Genomic DNA, 19,132 nt, shown 5'->3' with positions numbered 1-19,132 from the left:
GGCAGCGGGTGCGCCTGGATTCGTGGATACAGTATTACGTGGGGACCTGGTCGTGCTTGGTTTGTCCTCCAATTCTTGGCATGCCGGTTGTTGTCCGTACACCTGTGTGTAATGTGCGGAGGTACATGATGTCCGGTGTATGTCTTCGGTGCCAGCTCTCTCCTGGGCTGGTTCTATCCTCAATCACCGGTACAAGCCGTGTATGGGGGTAGCTCTACATGTGTAACCAGTGTGCGGCCCCCTACACTTCCTGTGGGATTGGATGTATGGATCATGACTACATGAGGGTCCCATCTACCCCGGTGCTGCAGGAGTTGTTCCGACTAGGGGATGACAAGCTGAAGAGTTTGTGGTTTATTTGCGGACAGCCGTGATGTCCCATGTGGTGGGGTCTAGTTGTTCATAATGGAGCAGGATGAACATGTTATGCAGCTCTGTTCACCATGTGGTAATTTTAGAACAAGGTGCTTGGAAACTCCTATTTCCTTTACTGCTGGAGAATTTAAGAGCCATTGTCTCTATTCCCTTTACTGTAGGAACTGGTGCCCTCGGGTTCTCTGATCCGGTGGATAGCAATGGCTATACAGCAGTGCAATCCCTTTAATGGTGCTACTCCTGTAGGACTGTTGTACTTGGGTGCCCTTCAGATGTTGGTTGTATCCTGCATGACTGCTAGTATAGACTGTGACCTTACTCCTTGCTGGGGGCTGTACATGGGTCCAATTGTCTATCAACCTAACATTATGATCATTTCTTTTTCTTCCAGGTGACCTTGTGTATCGGGTGAGACTACGGATGCTGATGTGTGCACAGGATCACTGAACTGAATTTTGGTTTGTATTGAGAATATTGAGCCTATATAATATAGTACTAGGCTTGTTATATGGTGTCTACTGGGTACCATGTCACTCTGTGAATTTGTAATACTTGGTTCTCTTATCCTCATATGTATATAGACCATGTTGACCCTGGCTGTATACTTCTCCAGGGAGCTGTTATATGCACTTTACTGTAATGTCTGTATTAAACAATTTCTAATAAAGGTGTTTTGAAATATTAAATTCTCATTCTTTGGTTACTGCCTTCTTACATCTTTCATTGGTCTGTCTTGCATCAGTTTTTGAGCCAATGCAGAAGTACAGCAGTAGGACAGAATAGAAAATGTTGCCCATGTTCTGTGGGTAAGGGGATTTATCAAGGCTTGGTTGCATTCTGCCAGCTATCATAATGTGCCTGGGTATCCTTGCCATGCTAATTTGCTGAAGCAAAGACAAGTCATAGGAACAGGCAAGTTGACATTTTTTTGCCTCTATTCCATAAAACTTTTCAACCACTCTTCAAGGACGTTGTTATTTCATGAGTTGTGTTAAGCAGATAGATAGATAGATATCTTCAATTAGATGTTAGAGAAAATGTTCCTTTGTAAAGATAATTTCTCAAATGTAGTCATATGGTCCCTTAGAAACAAGACTGAATCCTTGGATATGGCCACCTCTGGAGGGATTGCACAAAGATACAAAGGGTGTTTGTGTATGAAATGTCTGGGAATTACTGCATTCATTTCCCACAGCCGTCCTGTGGTAATGATTGCTGAATCCGGGGTGGTCAGGCAGGGCTCAATAGTGCATGTCTGGCCACTGCTGCCAGAGGGTGGGGTGGTTGTATCCGAGGAAGCTACCTTGTTTCTAAGGGACAACACAGCTACATTTATGAGAAATTATCTTCACACAGGAACATTTTTAATAACATCCAATTGAAGAAATGTTTACATGTGGCAAATTAATTTAAGTGAATGCCCAGATGGGAATACCCCTTAAAGTCGTCCTACTTTGCACCCAGCTGTTTTTTATGTGCAGTCTTGTGCTTTTTTACAAGGCTAAAGTGGTTTAAACCTTAAAGCTGTACAATGTTTCAGACTCCAGAATTCTGGCTAAGACTGCTGGATATATCTCCATCATATAAAACAAATGCGAGGGGTTTAGTGGTTTCTTTCTGAAGAAATGTATTGGAGAACGCTACCACGTTTACAGTCTCACACCACACCTTTTCAAATTTTAAGTGGCCTGCCCCTAAAGGGGTTCTGAGACAAATTATGTGACTTGGAGTGGCCTGCATGAAAAAAAATTTACTTGCCTCCAGTGTCCCGGTGTGCCTTGCTTTTCGTTTACACAGTCCCGGAAGTCAGCTTCTGCCCACCCAGCCCCATATCATGGCACAAGATGCAGTACTGGGAGTAGGGAAATGCGCTGTGTGTGTGCTGATTATCAGAGCTGTACTAGGTCTGATTAGACCCAGCAGCTCTAAAAATGAGTTTAAAAAATTGCACTCACCATTTGGTTGTAGATCTTATCTTTAGAACCATGTATTTATACTTAAAAGTACAAAAAACAAACAGGGGATATAGGGAGGACTAAAAACACCATGTGGAGGAGCGACTGCTTGCGCTTCTTCCTGCTCCTAGGACCTGGAGAAAGTGCAAGCTGAGGAACAGTTGTCACACTTCCACATGAGAGGTGTTTTTAGTCCTCCCTATATCACTTCATGGTTTTTTTTGTGCTTGTAAGTATAAATACATGGTTCTAAAGATAAGATCTACAACCAAAGGGTGAGTGCAATTCTTTTTCAACTCTTCATATTTTATTAATAACCAATCGGCTTTGAAAATAGTGCACCTTTTGTTTGGTTACAGTGCTTATTGAGTACCCATGTGTGTCCATTCGTGTTTACAACCCATCATGGGAATACTAATTTTGATGCTTTGTTTTCTACACAATAGACCCAGCAGTTAAGTGACCTCGAGTCTATAGAGCTGGCTCTTCCCCTCTGTCTTGCTACTTCAGTACATTGCAGTTAGGAATGGTGAAGGGAGAAGTAGTAATAAACTGCGTCTCTGACACCTGGAGACCTGGCCCTGTGGGAGCAGAAAAGAAACTGCTGACTCGTGACTTGTGGTTGTAGTCACATGTTGTGTTTAACACCATGCCATGGGTGTGGAGAGCAACAATTCCATTGAAGATATTGGCGCCAACATACGGTCGGCAGAAACACTAGAATGAATGCATAATTTAGCCCACACTAACCATGTATGAAGAGGGCATACATGTATGTCATAATACTTTAAGGGGTTAAAAGAAACAAATACAGTTGCATATATGACATAATACAATGACCTTATAAAAACAATACGACCATTGTAGCATTTCAGTAAACTTCTGGTCATTGCATACAGGAGAAGATTGACGAATCTGTCAATGGCAGAATTCTGGAGCGATTTGCACCTGGAATGCTGTGCACTACATTGATTGGGGATTTTAGACAATTTTTAGGAAGTTTTCCAACTTGTCTGAAAAGGGGAGTGGCCTAGTCCTGGCACCAAAATAATGTGTGTGGTTTTGTCTGGCGTAGGCTTAAAACTGAAGTCTAACCCTACACTGCTCTATTCACTAACATATTGTCAAATCCACACCATTTTGTTCTTAAAGCTGAATATACTGCCATTAATCCACAGATCTGTGCTGTTTCTGCTCGTCCTGATGTTCAGGCTTTCCCACAGGCTCTTACCAACATTGCGCCTGTCTCTAGGTCAAAGATTTGGGACAAAGGGTGACAGATCACATGGAGGTTGGTACAGATCATGTTTTAATTGTTAGTAACTTTAAAGGACACCTGTCATCAGGTCTCTATCACTATTTCTGTCACCTCTAGCTGTTGGAGCAGCTCACAAGGATCCCATCTCAGCCTTCATCTAGTCAATTCATACGTTAATCATAATAAAATCATCTTTTCTTTATCATGTAAATGAGGCTGGTCACATGGTCAGAAGCAGTGATGTCACCCTTGTCCCCCCTCTCCTCCCCCTGCTCATGTCTGTGTGTAATGTATAGTAAAGCATTGCTGGTGTCTGTGCTTTACCTGCTGACGTGCTCTCCCTCCTAATATACATGTGTGAGAGACAGACATCAGCTACACAAGTGCTTGACATGTTCTGCTAACACACACACACACACACACACACACACACACACACAGTCAGTCATGTGTATAGGAGTATCTCATACACACAGGCTGCAGGGGGCGCCAGCAGCAGGAAGCACATGGAGGAGCCATTACACTATTATACATCACACCATTATACAGGCTGTCAGTCATGTGTATAGGAGTATCTCATACACACAGGCTGCAGGGGGCGCCAGCAGCAGGAAGCACATGGAGGAGAGATTACACCATTATACCTCACACCATTATACAGGCTGTCAGTCATGTGTATAGGAGTATCTCATACACACAGGCTGAAGGGGGTGCCAGCACCAGGAAGCACATGGAGGAGCCATTACACCATTATACCTCACACCATTATACAGGCTGTCAGTCATGTGTATAGGAGTATCTCATACACACAGGCTGCAGGGGACGCCAGCACCAGGAAGCACATGGAGGAGCCATTACACCATTATACCTCACACCATTATACAGGCTGTCAGTCATGTGTATAGGAGTATCTCATACACACAGGCTGCAGGGGACGCCAGCACCAGGAAGCACATGGAGGAGCCATTACACCATTATACCTCACATCATTATACAGGCTGTCAGGCAAGCACTGGGGGTGTGGCTGTACCTCCCACTCATGAATAAGCCGGACAGCTTGAATATGATAATGACTCATTGGACATCTCTCAGGTCATTTGCATACAGCTTTAGGACCTCATTGCTTAGGTTTACAGGCATGTAGAGGGACAATGAAGTGATAGAGGCAATGCTATCTAATGGCAGTTTATGAAAATATATTTAGTTTAGGGGGTTAATTTGCCTGACGGTTCTCTTTAAATCCCCCATAATCTTCCCCTGCCCCTTTCTAGCAATGACATTTCAAAAAAAAATTTTAGGTTGGCAAAGTTAGTTTTAATCAATCCAACCTCTTACCAAATAAGAGGTTGGATCCTTGTATCCTGTCCCCTGGCAGTCGGCCTTATTCATAAGGGGGCCAGCCGACACTCCCCCTCCATGCCCCTGTCAGCGGGGACCTGAAAGAACAGCCGGCAGCAGCGCATATACGATGCGGTTGACGAATATATATAACATTTGGCTGGTGCTGTGAATAAGCACGCCACCGCATCGCAGAGAGCCAGCAGCGATAGCACAATACTGTATATGCGCTGCTGCCGGCTATTCTTACAGGTCCCCGCTGACAGGGGCATGGAGGGGGAGTGTCAGCCGACCCCTTATAAATAAGGCCGACTGCCAGGGGACAGGATACAAATAAATAAATCTAAATAATAGTCACCCAACTAATCTCCACAGCTGGTCTCTGGTCCCTTGTAACACCCAGCTCCTTGGCCAGTGATTTCCGAATAATGTGAAGATCTGGCGGGAGATTAGGAAATATGGGCCTGTTGGTAAAGGCTTTTCCTGCCAGACAATCCCTTTAAATGTCAAAATGATTAGCATTCAAATTTTTTTTCACTACTGGAAAATCTGGAAATTAGCATAAATGTACTATTATCCATGAATGTAAAACGTGCCTCTTTAAACATGTCTGCTAGTGATAGCACTAACTTATCCAAACTCTCCATGTCATCCACTTACAGAGGGGCTTCGTCACAGCATGGGCAGTAGCTCGCTTTGGGATAAGATTTACTCCAGTAGAAGAAGAAAGGATTCTTCCCATTTTGACTGGTTCTGTAGTTACAAAGATTTGGAAGGTTTTCTGTTGCCACTAATACATGAAATGGCGCCACTTATGAAGCAGGCAGAGAAGCCTTTGCATGTGCTGGACCTGGGATGTGGCACCTCAGATATTGGACTTGGTCTGTTTCGTGAGTCTTATCTTCCTCTTTGGATATCCTGCATAGATCGTTCAAAACCTGCAATACTGGCTATGAGGGAGCGCGTCATCCAAGACGCTGTTACTCCAAAGCATCCAGACTCTCATCTTGAGTATATTGAAGGTGATGTCACTGATCTGCAGGGTGTGCGGTCTGGTAGCATATCACTTGTATTAGATAAAGGAACCTCTGATTCTCTCCTGCGCTCAGGGACAGAACAAGCACAGCGTCTGGTACACGAAGCCCTCCGCGTTCTGCAGATGGGAGGCAAACTGGTTCAGCTCACTGATGAAGATCCTGATGCTAGGCTTCACTTTCTGGAGAGAGCTGGAGCAGGACCATCTGTGACATTTCATGATATTGCACAGAAGGATGGCATAATGTATTATGCTTATATTGTGACACAGAAAAATCAGCACAAAGGCGAGAGGTAGATGGAACATCAAGTACTGGACTCATTTATCTAAATACCTCTATAAGGCCAGCATTACTGTTACTCATGTTGTGAGAAGGATATTTCAATTTATGTATAAAAATAAAATTCTCAAAAAAATTTTGGGCTCTCACTTTATACAGAAAGGATAAACCTGCATAGCAGCAGGGAAAATGTATTATATGCGCAATTAATTGGAGAAAAAGTCAATTGCTGGCAGTTCGCTACCAATTATGATTATTTCAGGGCTTCAACACCAGTTTTCTGGCATAGAAGTCCTGATAGATGCGGCTCAGGGAGTGCAAGTATGGTACAGGCTTCAAAACTGAGGTATTTATTAACGTATATACTTGAGTAAAAGCAGACGAGAGTATAAGCCGAGACCCCTAATTTTACCTCCAAAAAAATGGGAAAACCTATTGACTCGAGTATAAGCCGAGGGTGGGAAAGCCCCCATGTAGTATATAGCCTGCCAGCCCCCATGTAGTATATAGCCTGCCAGCCCCCAGTAGTATACAGCCCCCATGTAGTATGCCAAGCACATAAAAAAAACAAACTTAGATACTCACCTTTGGGTGGTCCTGATGCTACGCTCCCCGCGGCGGCTCTTCTTTCTTCCCTTTGCTGTAATAGCCGACAGAGACGTGTCCACGCGATCTTCTGGCCGGTGCACACTATGACGTCATCAGTGGCGACCCAGACTAATCATAGTGTGCGCCGGCCGGCAGATTGCATGGACGCGTCTCTGCCAGCTAATATAGGATAGAAAAGACATTAGAGGAGCCGTGCCAAGGATAGGGAGCCGCGCCAAGGATAGGGAGCCGCACCGAGCATCGGGGTGCCAGAGGGTGAGTATGTAAGTTTATTTTTTTTATTGACTCGTGTCAATTCATGGGCCAAATATCACCTTTATAGTCCTATGCCCCTAAATGTAGCAAAAAGGTAGTTGCATGGTTCAGTTGCATATTATAATATGTGGAAGATAGAGTAACTAAGTGATGCATGATCAGTTCTACTCCAGCTCAAATGATGAAAGTGGCCTAGAAAAGGGGAGGTATGTTTTAATGTTTGTGCACTGTACTTTTGTATATTAAATGTTAAAACTAAGTCTCTGCTTGTAGCCTTTAAGAACCTGGAGTTTCTGATGGCGCAACTAGGATTCAAGTCACGGGTGCTCCTGCGACCCATGTCGTCCCCCTGTCTGTCGTCCCCTTGCCGCGTTCCAGGGATGGCTCCGGTGTCCCGGCTTCCAGAGATTTAAAGGGTCAGCACGCCGATAATTGGCACTGGCCGGCTGCCCATTCTGTTAAATTTCCTGCCGGATCTTTGTGCTTCCGTGCCTCAGAAAAGCTGTGTTCCATGCCCTGTGCGCTAGACCTGATTTCCCGTTGTGACCCCGGTTCTGTACCTGACCACGCTCCTTCACTGCCTGCCCTGACCTCCTGCTTTGCCTTTGATCCTGTGCTGCCTGTCTCAACCCCCTGCCTGTCCCCGACCACTATTCTGCCTGAGGAGTTTGTACTACGCCTTGGCCACCACCGCAGACAAATTTGTGCATGTCGACGACCTAGTGGTGCCACGCCGCAGCAAGTCCAACCCGCTTTGCGGCAGGCTCTAGTGAAAACAGGGTGCCACTTAGACTCCACTCCCAGGTATCGGCTTACGTCATCGTCCTCGGTGGTGCAGCGGGTTGACTACCTCTGAATCCTTGTTAATATTAATTTAAAAGTATGTGGTGGCAGTGAGGATTGGGTTAAGTGAACGCTAGGGCTAGGAGAGTAAAGGAAGGTACCATGAGGTAGTACAAACCTGCTGCCATTACATGAAAATGGCCTGTCTCCTGATTGGCCCTTGTGTTTAAAGGGAACCTACCACCACAAATCTACCTATAAAGGTAGATCGGGTGGTAAGTGGATCAATGGGACGTGAGGATAGCCCTTTTAAGGGCTAATCCTCACGTCCCCGCACTTTTTTAGTAACTTTTATTTGACTTTTATGCTAATTTTCTTATGCGGCTACTGGGGCGTGGAGTAGCCGCATCTGAGGTTACACGAGGCGGCTACTCCACACCCCGGTAGCCACTTTACCCCTCCTACTCACCATCTTCGGCGCACAGCTGCTCGTAGCTGCGCGCCCTCGTCCGACGATCCTGCAGTCTGCGCATGCACAGAACAGCAGGCCCGCGCCTGCGCGGTCACTGCTCCGAAGCCGGGGCTGCACAGGCGCGGGCCTGCTGTTCTGCGCATGCGCAGACTGCAGGATCGTCGGACGAGGGCGCGCAGCTACGAGCAGCTGTGCGCCGAAGATGGTGAGTAGGAGGAGAAAAGAGGCTACCGGGGCGTGGAGTAGCCGCCTCGTGTAACCTCCACGCCCCAGTAGCCGCATAAGAAATTAGCATAAAAGTCAAAAGTTACTAAAAAAGTGCGGGGAAGTGAGGATTAGCCCTTAAAAGGGCTCTCCTCATGTCCCATTGATCCACCTACCACCCGATCTACCTTTATAGGTTCCCTTGGTTGAAGGCAATTGGATGGTGGCTTTGAGGTATTATTAAGGCGAACCTGTCACGGGAATGTATTTTTTAGCTGATAACAGATTCCAATAGCCTATGCTATGCTGATTTTTAAATGCCTTCACTAATTGTATAATCCAAACACACTGACTCAGTGCCTTCCCTACAGAGAGCCGGTGTTGTGGCCATTATCCATAGTGCTATTGCCTGTACAGCAGCACTCTCATTGTTCTTATTTGCTAGGCAAATGTCTGATGAAGGTCAGGTTATGACCGAAACATCACATCTGTTTCATATTTGTTTGCCATTTCGATAATTAAAATCAAGTATTAACCCCTTATCGCCGGTGCTTGTTTTCAGCTTAATGACTCGATTTTTAGAATCTGTCACGTGTAAAGATAATTAGTTATAACTTCGGAATGCTTTAACATATCCAAGTGATTTGAATTTCTCGAGACACATTGTACTTCATGATAGCTGTAAAATTTAAGTGATAAGTTTCATTCTGAAAAAAAAAAAGTTTTGGAAAAAGTCTTCATTTTTAAAGTTTGAAATGTTCTGCTTTTCAGGCAGATAATTAAACTACCCTGAAAGCTAGATGACTAACATTTCCAGAATGTCTGCTTTATGTTGAGATATTATTTTATGCGTCCTCTCATTTTTCTAGGATGTTATGAGGTGCAGAACTTTAGGTGTGATTTTTCATGAAAAACTCACATTTTGAGGGACAACTCAGCTTTCAAGTGACTTTAAGGGCCTAAATGATATTAAAACCCCCTAAATTAACCCACTATAAAAACAACACCCCTCCCCTTTTTTTTTTCACATTGTTCACCGAGCGGGTTCAATATTGTTTTAGATTTATTGTACAGATTGATACGACACGGTGATACCAAATATGTATTTTCGATGTGTTTTTGTGTTATATATATATATATATATATACAACTTTATTTTGATTTTATAAGTAATTGGGCTGATTAGGGGACTTTTATTTTACTGAATTATTATAAAATAAATTTTTTTTTTACATTCTTTACATTTTCCAGACTTAGGTTTGAACAAGCGTTCATCCAATCACTTGTTCACGCCCTTACACTGCAATACACTTGTAAAGTAAAATGGTGCAGAAAGAAGAATATTGGTAAATTACCTAATATCCTGTCCCCCACACACATATTACAAAAATATGAGGTTAAGTGGCCAGCCCCTTGAATTAAGAAGGGGTATTTATATACCAGTTTCAGCATGGGTTTATGGGAGATTGGTCCTGTCAGCCTAATCTGATTGGTTTCTATGAGGAGGTAAGTTCCAGACTGGATCTGGGGGACGCTGTGGATGTTGTATATGTGGACTTTTCAAAGGCATTTGACACCGCGCCACATAAAAGGTTGGTACATAAAATGAGACTGCTGGGAATAGGAGAAAATCTGTGTATTTGGGTAAGTAATTGGCTTAGGGATAGAAAACAGAGGGGCATATTTATCAGGACCGTGAAGGCGTGAAGGGGGGCGCGGCCGGCCGAGCGGGGGGCGCGGCCGGACGGGAGTGGGCCGGCGCGGGGCGTCACTGTTCATACGTGAAAAGTCGCCGGCTACTTTTTTTCTGCGCCAGGCCCTGCCTGGCATAGTTTAAACGCTGTGCTGCTGGCAGCCCGATACATCAAGAGGCAGAAGCCTCTTGATGTATCGGCTGCGAATATGCAGAGGCGGGGCGATCATACGCTGGCGCACGAGCGCCAGCGTATGATAAATATCCTCCAGAGGGTCTATTACAAGAACATAATTGGACACTCACATATCACAGTGTTAACTGTTGCCTTGCCAGGCAGTAGCTACAGCTGCAATTACTCAGTTCTCCAACACCTAGAGAATTCTTAGAGAGATGATCAGTCCCCCTAACAGCTCCTGACATGGAGAGGGTGATATTCCCATTTACCACCTTGCCCATGCATTGGCAGGGGTGTTGAAGAAGTCAGAATGTGAGAGGTTACGAGTCTATAATGTGTTCCAAGCAAAGCTACATGCATAGAAGCAAGTCCAGGGGTAGGGAATTACAGCAGTGACCTTACCCAACCTAGAGGGTGAAGGGTGCCTTCCCACGTGCTGTTTTCATCATGTTTTTTAACGCATCCAAAACGCATGTTGGAGGCGGGTCTGCCTGAAACGCATGCGTTTCATTGCAAACGCATATGCGTTTTGGCCAAATCCCCTCCCACTTTTGTTTAAGATGTGTTTAAAAACGCGACAAAAACGGCACGTGGGAAGGCGCCCAGAGGGTAAAGCAGGTGGTAAAGCAACTGAGTGCACTGCAGGCAAACTGACGTTAGTACCGCACACACCAAGCCTCCTTACCTGTCCATTTCTCAAAGTGAAATTGCGGATGCCTCCACTGTGCCTCAGCATGTAAACGCCATTTCTGGAAAACTCCAGGGTTCTGCAACTTCACTCAGGTGGGGGAATCTGAGATAGGCCAGAAACTACACTCCACAGTCTCACTGTGGGAAAGACAAGAGGCCAATCCAGAACACCACACACAGCTGACAGAGAGGAAGGGTCAAAGTGGGCAAAACCTGAATGCCGTGTCTTCCTCATCCAGCCACCATAGTGCAACACCCTGTACCTGGAAATCAGGAGATTTCCCATGGAGGGGAAAAAAAAGGGTTAGAAGAGCCCATGTGCCACATCCCTCCAGGACAGAGGGACACCACTATACAGTGTATACAGCCTGGAAAGCAAAGTCTTGTCTCTATGATAATGAAGGGAAATAAAAAATACAATACTGAGTTTTGTACAAAAAAATGTTTTTTTATTATTATAAAAATATACAAAATAGTGAAGAGAAATACATAAAAAAAACATAGTTGGCTACTGCTTTGATTGGTCATTGCTTTCTAACATGTCTCTATATTAAGGCCGCGGTCACACGTTCTGCTAGCGTTGCGTTCATAAAGCGTCACTAGCGCACAGGAGCCAAGGACCGCCCCCTGTGCGCTACTGTCGCGTTATGAATGCAACAGTAGCGTAACGTGTGTCCGCAGCCTAAAGATACTGTGGAACCTTATCTCATTGTGTAACTTGTGCTGCCTGAAGGACGAAAAGGAAAGTGCATGTTATAATACCACATAGTGTATGTTTTATATAAGTGAGCATGTTTAAATATTGTCTATTTTGGGATGTATACTATTTAGAAGCAGGTGACATTGTGCTATGACTTTTAGGTATTTTTTTGGGCGCAGTGTGAAGATGTGCTGCTGGAAGCTGAAGTCATCTGGCGGTTGAATTACCGTATATACTCGAGTATAAGCCGACCCGAGTATAAGCCGAGACCCCTAATTTTACCACAAAATACTGGGAAAATCTATTGACTCGAGTATAAGCCGAGGGTGGGAAATGCATTGGTCACAGCCTCCCCAGTATATAGCCAGCCAGGCTCTGCCCCAGTGTATATAGCCTGCCAAACCCTGCCCCAGTGTATATAGCCTGCCAGACCCTGCCCCAGTGTATATAGCCTGCCAGATCCTGCCCCAGTGTAAATAGCCCGCCGCACCCTGCCCCAGTGTATATAGCCTGCCAGCCCCTGCCCCAGTGTATATAGCCTGCCAGACCCTGCCCCAGTGTATATAGCCAGCCAGCCCCTGCCCCAGTGTATATAGCCAGCCAGCCCCTGCCCCAGTGTATATAGCCAGCCAGCCCCTGCCCCAGTGTATATAGCCTGCCAGATCCTGCCCCAGTGTATATAGCCTGCCGCCGCTGCCGGACAGATTGCACAGAAGATATACAGGGGTTACCGGAAAGGTGAGTTTAGATATATTTATTTTTTTGACTCGAGTATAAGCCGAGTTTGGGTTTTTCAGCACATTTTTTGTGCTGAAAAACTAGGCTTATACTGGAGTATATAAGGTAACCATGGATGAGAGAAGTGGTAATGTAGTCCTATTCCTGATGGAGCGGATTGTCACCTGCAAGGTGTTAGATGCCATTAACGTCAGTGTCACGGACTGATACTAGTGTGTGAGACAGCGTCAGCCTGTGTAGTGTCAGCAGAGTGATCTAGAGGAGCTGTGTGGGGATGTTAGTGATGTCAGAATCAGGTTCAGGATGCTTTTTAAAGACGTGTCTGTAAATTCAGTGGGCTGAATATATCAGGGGATCAGGACTAGGCTTTTTAATAAGGCTACAATCGGCCCAGCCTGAAGGTAGATACAGTTGAATATAAAAATGCTGGAGCTGCCGCATTAAACCTTGCGTCTCCTGGCTTCAGAGCCGCACACAGCAGAGGCTGAGAGGGAAGCAGGGCTGCTGCAGGGGAATGAGGAAAGGTAAGTACCTTTTTAAAATGTAAGTTATATATCAAAAGGAGGAAGGGGGTCCAAATAGGGAGGACATCATAATTATTGGGAGGGGGGGGGGATAATTTTAAAGGTCTCATTATAAGTGAGGGACCAAAAAGGCTTACGATCCCACATCTTAAAGTTTAGCTTCTGGACCTAGGGTGTTTTTCTACTTTTCCCACCCCTATTCCCACTTCCTTTTCTGTCTTACCCCCTATGTGGTCTTGTGTACCCATGTTGTTTCTACTATGTTAATTGAGTTATTGTTTACGGTTCTGTTTGGATTGTTCCAGTTTTTTGATTTTCCTGTTCCAACACATACGATTCCATTATGCACTTAACCCTCTCAACCTAAGCATTTATCATAACGATACTTCTATACTTGATATGCTTGTCATAACTCCCTTTAATTGTCAATGTGCATACTAAATAAAACTATTATTGAACCATAAGCGAGGGATCAAAATGAAATGGTCCAAGGATATCAATGAGTGGGAGCCACATAAAAAGGGGCAGCAGTGGCAGGCTGAGGAAGGGGGACATTTCATGTGCGGCTTCTATAGTGTTGCAACGGTCTTTAAGGCCGCGGTCACACGTTCCGCTAATAACGTTTACGGGGAAACGCATGCGATCGATAACCAGGACCTGGTGTCTTGCATTTAAACAATATAAGTTACCAATCGCATAGGTTTCACTCAAGAAGCATATGTGATCAGGCCTCGGCCGTCCCCTGTGCGCTAGCGTCGTGTTATGATTGTAATGCTAGCGAAACGTGTGACCGCAGCCCAAGTTTTTAAAACTGAACAAATGACGTTCTGGCTGTTTCTGCGGCTGCTGATTGGACTGAATCGGGTCCAGTCAACCCTGGGCTGGGAGATTGTATCAACACTGCAGGAAAACACATGTAATGGCCTGTACACAGGAGAGGTTAGTGCTTGCGGGGGCTTCTAAGTGATCAGATAACTTGCACTATGTGCAGAGCCGGAAACCGGTGCCAAAATCCAAAATTACCAAAACGCAATATGTGATTACGTTGAAGGGATTATTTATGACTTGCGGTTCAGTGCTGACACCATCAGATATACTTTCTGCAGAGATAAGAGAAGAGCTACACGCAGTCTACAATGTGCGGGTCACAAGAACGCGGCAGCCGCATGGGGCGTGGCTATGGGCGGGCTAGGCCCCGCCCCTCTGCCGCCCGCGCTGCAGCCTCATTGAGCCGTGCACTAGCAGCTACGTCCGGTATCGGGGCCGCGCTTCCGCCATCAGTCATGTCCTCTACGGAAGACGAGGTGTCCCCGGCCCCGCGGCGGACCCTGGAGAACTGCCTGAGCTGCCGGCTAGTGTGCGGGGGCGGCCTGATAGGAGCAGCTGCCTATGTGTATGCCGGAGCCCGGCAGCATGTGAGGGGAGGCCTGGGTTCTATGGGCACTATGGCTCAGATAATGTTTGCCCTAGGTAAGACATGCCTAGCCAATCACAGAAGAGAATTCAGCCCGGCTACGTCACGTGTCCTGGTGTTTTAGGTGCAGAGCCCCGGCCCATCACTACAGGGGGAGGAGGGGAGAAACCCCCAGTACGGGATGGCTATGGCTATGGCTATGGCTATGGCTTTCCTCATAACGGTCCCCAGCCTGTCCTGTGAGATCTATGGAGAGCTGATCACTGGCACAGCACCTAGTTAGGACAGTTACTGTGATGACTGGAGAAGTGACTGCTCAGCTCCTCCTGCTCTATAACATGGAGCCTGCAGACATGATACTGTGTATAATCTGTTCAGCTCCTCCTGCTCTATAACATGGAGCCTGCAGACATGACACTGTGTACAATCTGTTCAGCTCCTCCTGCTCTATAACATGGAGCCTGCAGACATGATACTGTGTATAATCTGCTCAGCTCCTCCTGCTCTATAACATGGAGCCTGCAGACATGATACTGTGTATAATCTGTTCAGCTCCTCCTGCTCTATAACATGGAGCCTGCAGACATGATACTGTGTATAATCTGTTCAGCTCCTCCTGCTCTATAACATGGAGCCTGCAGACATGATACTGTGTATAATCTGTTCAGCTCCTCCTGCTCTATAACATGGAGCCTGCAGACATGATACTGTGTACAATCTGCTCAGCTCCTCCTGCTCTGTTATATGCTGCCTGCAGACATGACACTGTACAATCTGTTCAGCTCCTCCTGCTCTATAACATGGAGCCTGCAGACATGACACTGTGTACAATCTGTTCAGCTCCTCCTGCTCTATAACATGGAGCCTGCAGACATGATACTGTGTATAATCTGTTCAGCTCCTCCTGCTCTATAACATGGAGCCTGCAGACATGACACTGTGTACAATCTGTTCAGCTCCTCCTGCTCTATAACATGGAGCCTGCAGACATGATACTGTGTACAATCTGCTCAGCTCCTCCTGCTCTGTTATATGCTGCCTGCAGACATGACACTGTACAATCTGTTCAGCTCCTCCTGCTCTATAACATGGAGCCTGCAGACATGATACTGTGTACAATCTGCTCAGCTCCTCCTGCTCTATAACATGGAGCCTGCAGACATGACACTGTGTACAATCTGTTCAGCTCCTCCTGAACTATAACATGGAGCCTGCAGACCTGATACTGTGTACAATCTGCTCAGCTCCTCCTGCTCTATAACATGTTGCCTGCAGATAGGACACTATGTACAATCTGTTCAGCTCCTCCTGAACTATAACATGGAGCCTGCAGACCTGATACTGTGTACAATCTGCTCAGCTCCTCCTGCTCTATAACATGTTGCCTGCAGATAGGACACTATGTACAATCTGTTCAGCTCCTCCTGAACTATAACATGTTGCCCGTGTATAGGACACTGTGTACAATCTGCTTAGCTTCTTCTACTCTATAACATGCCATAACATATATTGTAATGTAGATATTGTATTGTAGATATCTTTGTTGCCATAAATTGTAATGTTCTTTTTCTCAGGTTTGGCTTCATTCGGAATTACAGTTATTGCAAGACCACTAAGTATACAACCCGAGAAGTAGTGAGACATGCTCAGCACATGGAAGGGGATGGTCCAGTGACGCCAAGGGATTGTTGTAGAGGTTCTTCTACAAATATGATATCCTGTTTAAGGACCCAGAAAGACAATGTTCTTGTACAGTGTGAAGATGGATAATGGATTGGATATGACAGAATGAAGGCGCTCTTCATCCAAGATGCATCTGCTAAGACCCGAGGCTGATCCCATGAGTCGCTATCTGACACTTTTTTTGGACATTTTTGCAAAGATGAGTCTGGAGGAGCTTATTAGAGGAACAAATCCGGTGACAGAAATAACGCGACCCCTTACATTGATGGCCGTGGCTATGGTGCCCAATGTCTTGTCATAAGGAAACTTGTGTAAAATGCACTAATAATAAAAACACTGATAAATATTGAAGTACAAGTTGTGTTTTCTTAAAGGGAACCTGTCACTAAGGATCTCATGTTAACAAAAGCCCATTACACCTGCAGTGCAGAGATGTCTTCTCTAAACAATTTCGGTACAATATAATTGTGTCTTTTATCTTACCTGGCTCCCTGCCAGAATCCTGTGCTGAGTCCTGGGGTTTGTTTTGGATAAAAAAAATATTGTCTTGTCAGTGTTTCTTGTCACTCACTCCTCAGCCCCCAACTTTCTGCTCATTTACAACTTTCCTCTCCCCGACTGATGTCAGATCACTGTGTGGTGAGATCTGTCCCTGTGTGAGTGAAAAAAGAGGAGCTGTACAAAAGCAGAAAGTTGGGCGCTCAGGAGTGACAAGTGTTTTTTTTTTTGACCTGTGAAATGTCCAATGAAGCATTAGCATGTTCAAGCTGTCCACCTTATTCATGAGTGGGAGGCACAGCCACACCCCCAGTGCATGACTGACAGCCTGTATAATAATGTGAGGCTGTATAATGATGTGCTTGCTGGTGGCCACGCCCCCTGCAGCCTGTGTGTGCATGTGTGTGTGTTTAGGAGAGATATACAACAGCTCCAGGCAGCCATGTTACAGCAGAACATGTCAGGTACATGTGTAGCTGATGTCTGTGTCTCTCACCTGTATATTAGGAGGTTGCAGCAGGTCAGCAGATGCAGCACACACACTAGCAATGCTTTACTATACATTACACATAGACATGAGCAGGGGGAGGAGAGGGGAGGGGTAACAGGTGTGACATCACTGCCTCTGACCATGTGACCAGCCTCATTTACATGATAAAAATATAGATGATTTTACAATGAATAATGTATGAAATAACTAGATAAAGGCTGGGATGGGTCCTTGTGAGCTGCTCCAACAGGTAGTAGTGACAGACAAGTGACACAGACCTGATGACAGGTGTCCTTTAACCCCTTACCGCCAAAGCCACTTTTCACCTTCACGTCACTTTTTCAAATCTGCCTTGTGTCACCATAAGTGGTCATAACTCATCAGTGACTTTGACACTTTGTACTTCATGGTAGTTGAAATATTTCAGTGGTGTTTTGCATTCATTTTCTAAATAAAATATTTAGCGAAAAATTTAATTTTCCAAATGTTCTACTTTTTCCACACATAGTCATAACAGCAAACAAACTTGATGGCTAACGTTCCCCGAATGTCTTCTTCATGTGGACATGGTTTTTTCAATGAATCTTCTCGTTTTTGTAGGAGGTTATGGGGATTTAGCAATTTAAACAAAATCCTGATATTGAGGGACCTGCTCAGTTTTCAAGTTTTTTTTGAGAAGCCCCCATAAATTAACCCATTATAAAAACTACACCCCTGAACTCAACTTTTATGAAGTTTGTTAACCCTTTTTTACAGGGGTTTAAACAAAATCGTGTACAATTGACATTTATATTTTTTTTGGCTAAATGAATGAGTTTATTTAAAAAAATGTACACATTCTCCGTGGATAAATATCAAAACACTCCACAAAGTTTGATACCCAATTTCTCCTGTGGTGGGGCTCATGCACACCATTGTTGTATTGACTAGAACACAGCCACATAGATTTCTATGGGTACATGCACATGGCCAACAGCCAAGGCGCAATTTATGGAGGCATTTCTACTGTTGCCCTGCAGTCTTATTATTGTCAACGGCAGGGGTGCAGCACACAACCCACAGATGACATACGGACTGCAAAGAAAAAAGTCCATGTGACCACTGTTTGCCGCCCTTGAGGGTTTTGTCTCACCCTCCCCCTGCTACCTCAGCACTTCCCCCATCTCAAGGCAGCAGGGAGTTTTTGCGCACAGTGTGAAGGTTGGGGAGTGTTCCTGCACAGTGTAACAGTCTAAGTTTACAGCACAGAGGGGCTCTGGTAATGCCCCCAGCCCCCTTTATTAGCATATTTTGATTTTGGAAGGAAGGAGGCTATGGATAAAAAATATAAGATTATCTTTGGTCACAGTACCTGGATCTATGAGTAAGTGAAAGCGGTGCAGACTGTGTCATACAAAGAGAGACATAGAAAGTTCTCTAGAATCACATCCAGACTGGGATGGACGGAGCGATAGGGAACGATAACCTCACTATTCTGTGTAGGAGAGTTTCATACTCGGCTCTGCTATTTGTCTCCGCTACACACAGAGAGCACTGTTACATGACTTCCCTATCCTTCCTCCTGTGTGAGCAGGGAGCACCAGCCTCACCCTCTGTCAGTCCAGATCTCTAAACGATTGTGCACAGCCAGGAGATATAGCTAGTGCAGAGCCAGGCTAAACTGAGGAGGATAACACAGAACCTACTGCACATCGGTAATCAAGACAATAGGCAAAGTTGTTCTATACCCCAAAAGCTACTGATTTGTGAAAAAAGTCATAGTTGAGCTTTAAGCAGTACCCATAATTTTGGTGACATCTGCCATACCACATAGAGGGCCACCGCTGTTTTGGCTGTGATACAGATCATGTGACACACCTTCTCTCTACATAAGACGATCAGTATCTGCCTGTGAATCGGCATTGATGAAGAAGGGGGGTGACTTGACTACTAAATAGAATAAGAGACCACAAAACCTGG

General features: G+C 45.2%; 1 protein-coding gene and 1 non-coding gene across 3 annotated transcripts; both read left to right on the top strand.

Annotated features, from left to right (window-relative positions):
* Nucleotides 1-65: 65 nt before the first annotated feature.
* LOC140071463 (small nucleolar RNA SNORA57) lies at nucleotides 66-197 on the top strand. Its single transcript, XR_011849158.1, has one exon. It is a non-coding gene; the product is annotated as a small nucleolar RNA SNORA57 (small nucleolar RNA).
* A 569-nt stretch (nucleotides 198-766) lies between these two features.
* CSKMT (citrate synthase lysine methyltransferase) lies at nucleotides 767-6,333 on the top strand. 2 transcript variants are annotated; one of them, XM_072118005.1, is made up of 3 exons: nucleotides 767-833; nucleotides 3,509-3,621; nucleotides 5,589-6,333. In XM_072118005.1, the coding sequence occupies exons 2-3, from the start codon at nucleotides 3,534-3,536 to the stop codon at nucleotides 6,257-6,259; spliced, it is 759 nt and encodes a 252-aa protein (XP_071974106.1). In that variant the 5' UTR covers nucleotides 767-833; nucleotides 3,509-3,533; the 3' UTR covers nucleotides 6,260-6,333. The 2 variants fall into 2 exon arrangements, with proteins under 2 accessions (XP_071974106.1, XP_071974107.1); XM_072118006.1 differs by lacking the exon at nucleotides 3,509-3,621.
* Nucleotides 6,334-19,132: the final 12,799 nt, after the last annotated feature.

The sequence above is a fragment of the Engystomops pustulosus genome, chromosome 7 (assembly GCF_040894005.1).
Source record: "Engystomops pustulosus chromosome 7, aEngPut4.maternal, whole genome shotgun sequence".
NCBI lineage: Eukaryota > Metazoa > Chordata > Amphibia > Anura > Leptodactylidae > Engystomops > Engystomops pustulosus.
Note: the sequence above shows the minus strand (reverse complement) of the source record. Positions and strands in the feature narration are given on the sequence as shown.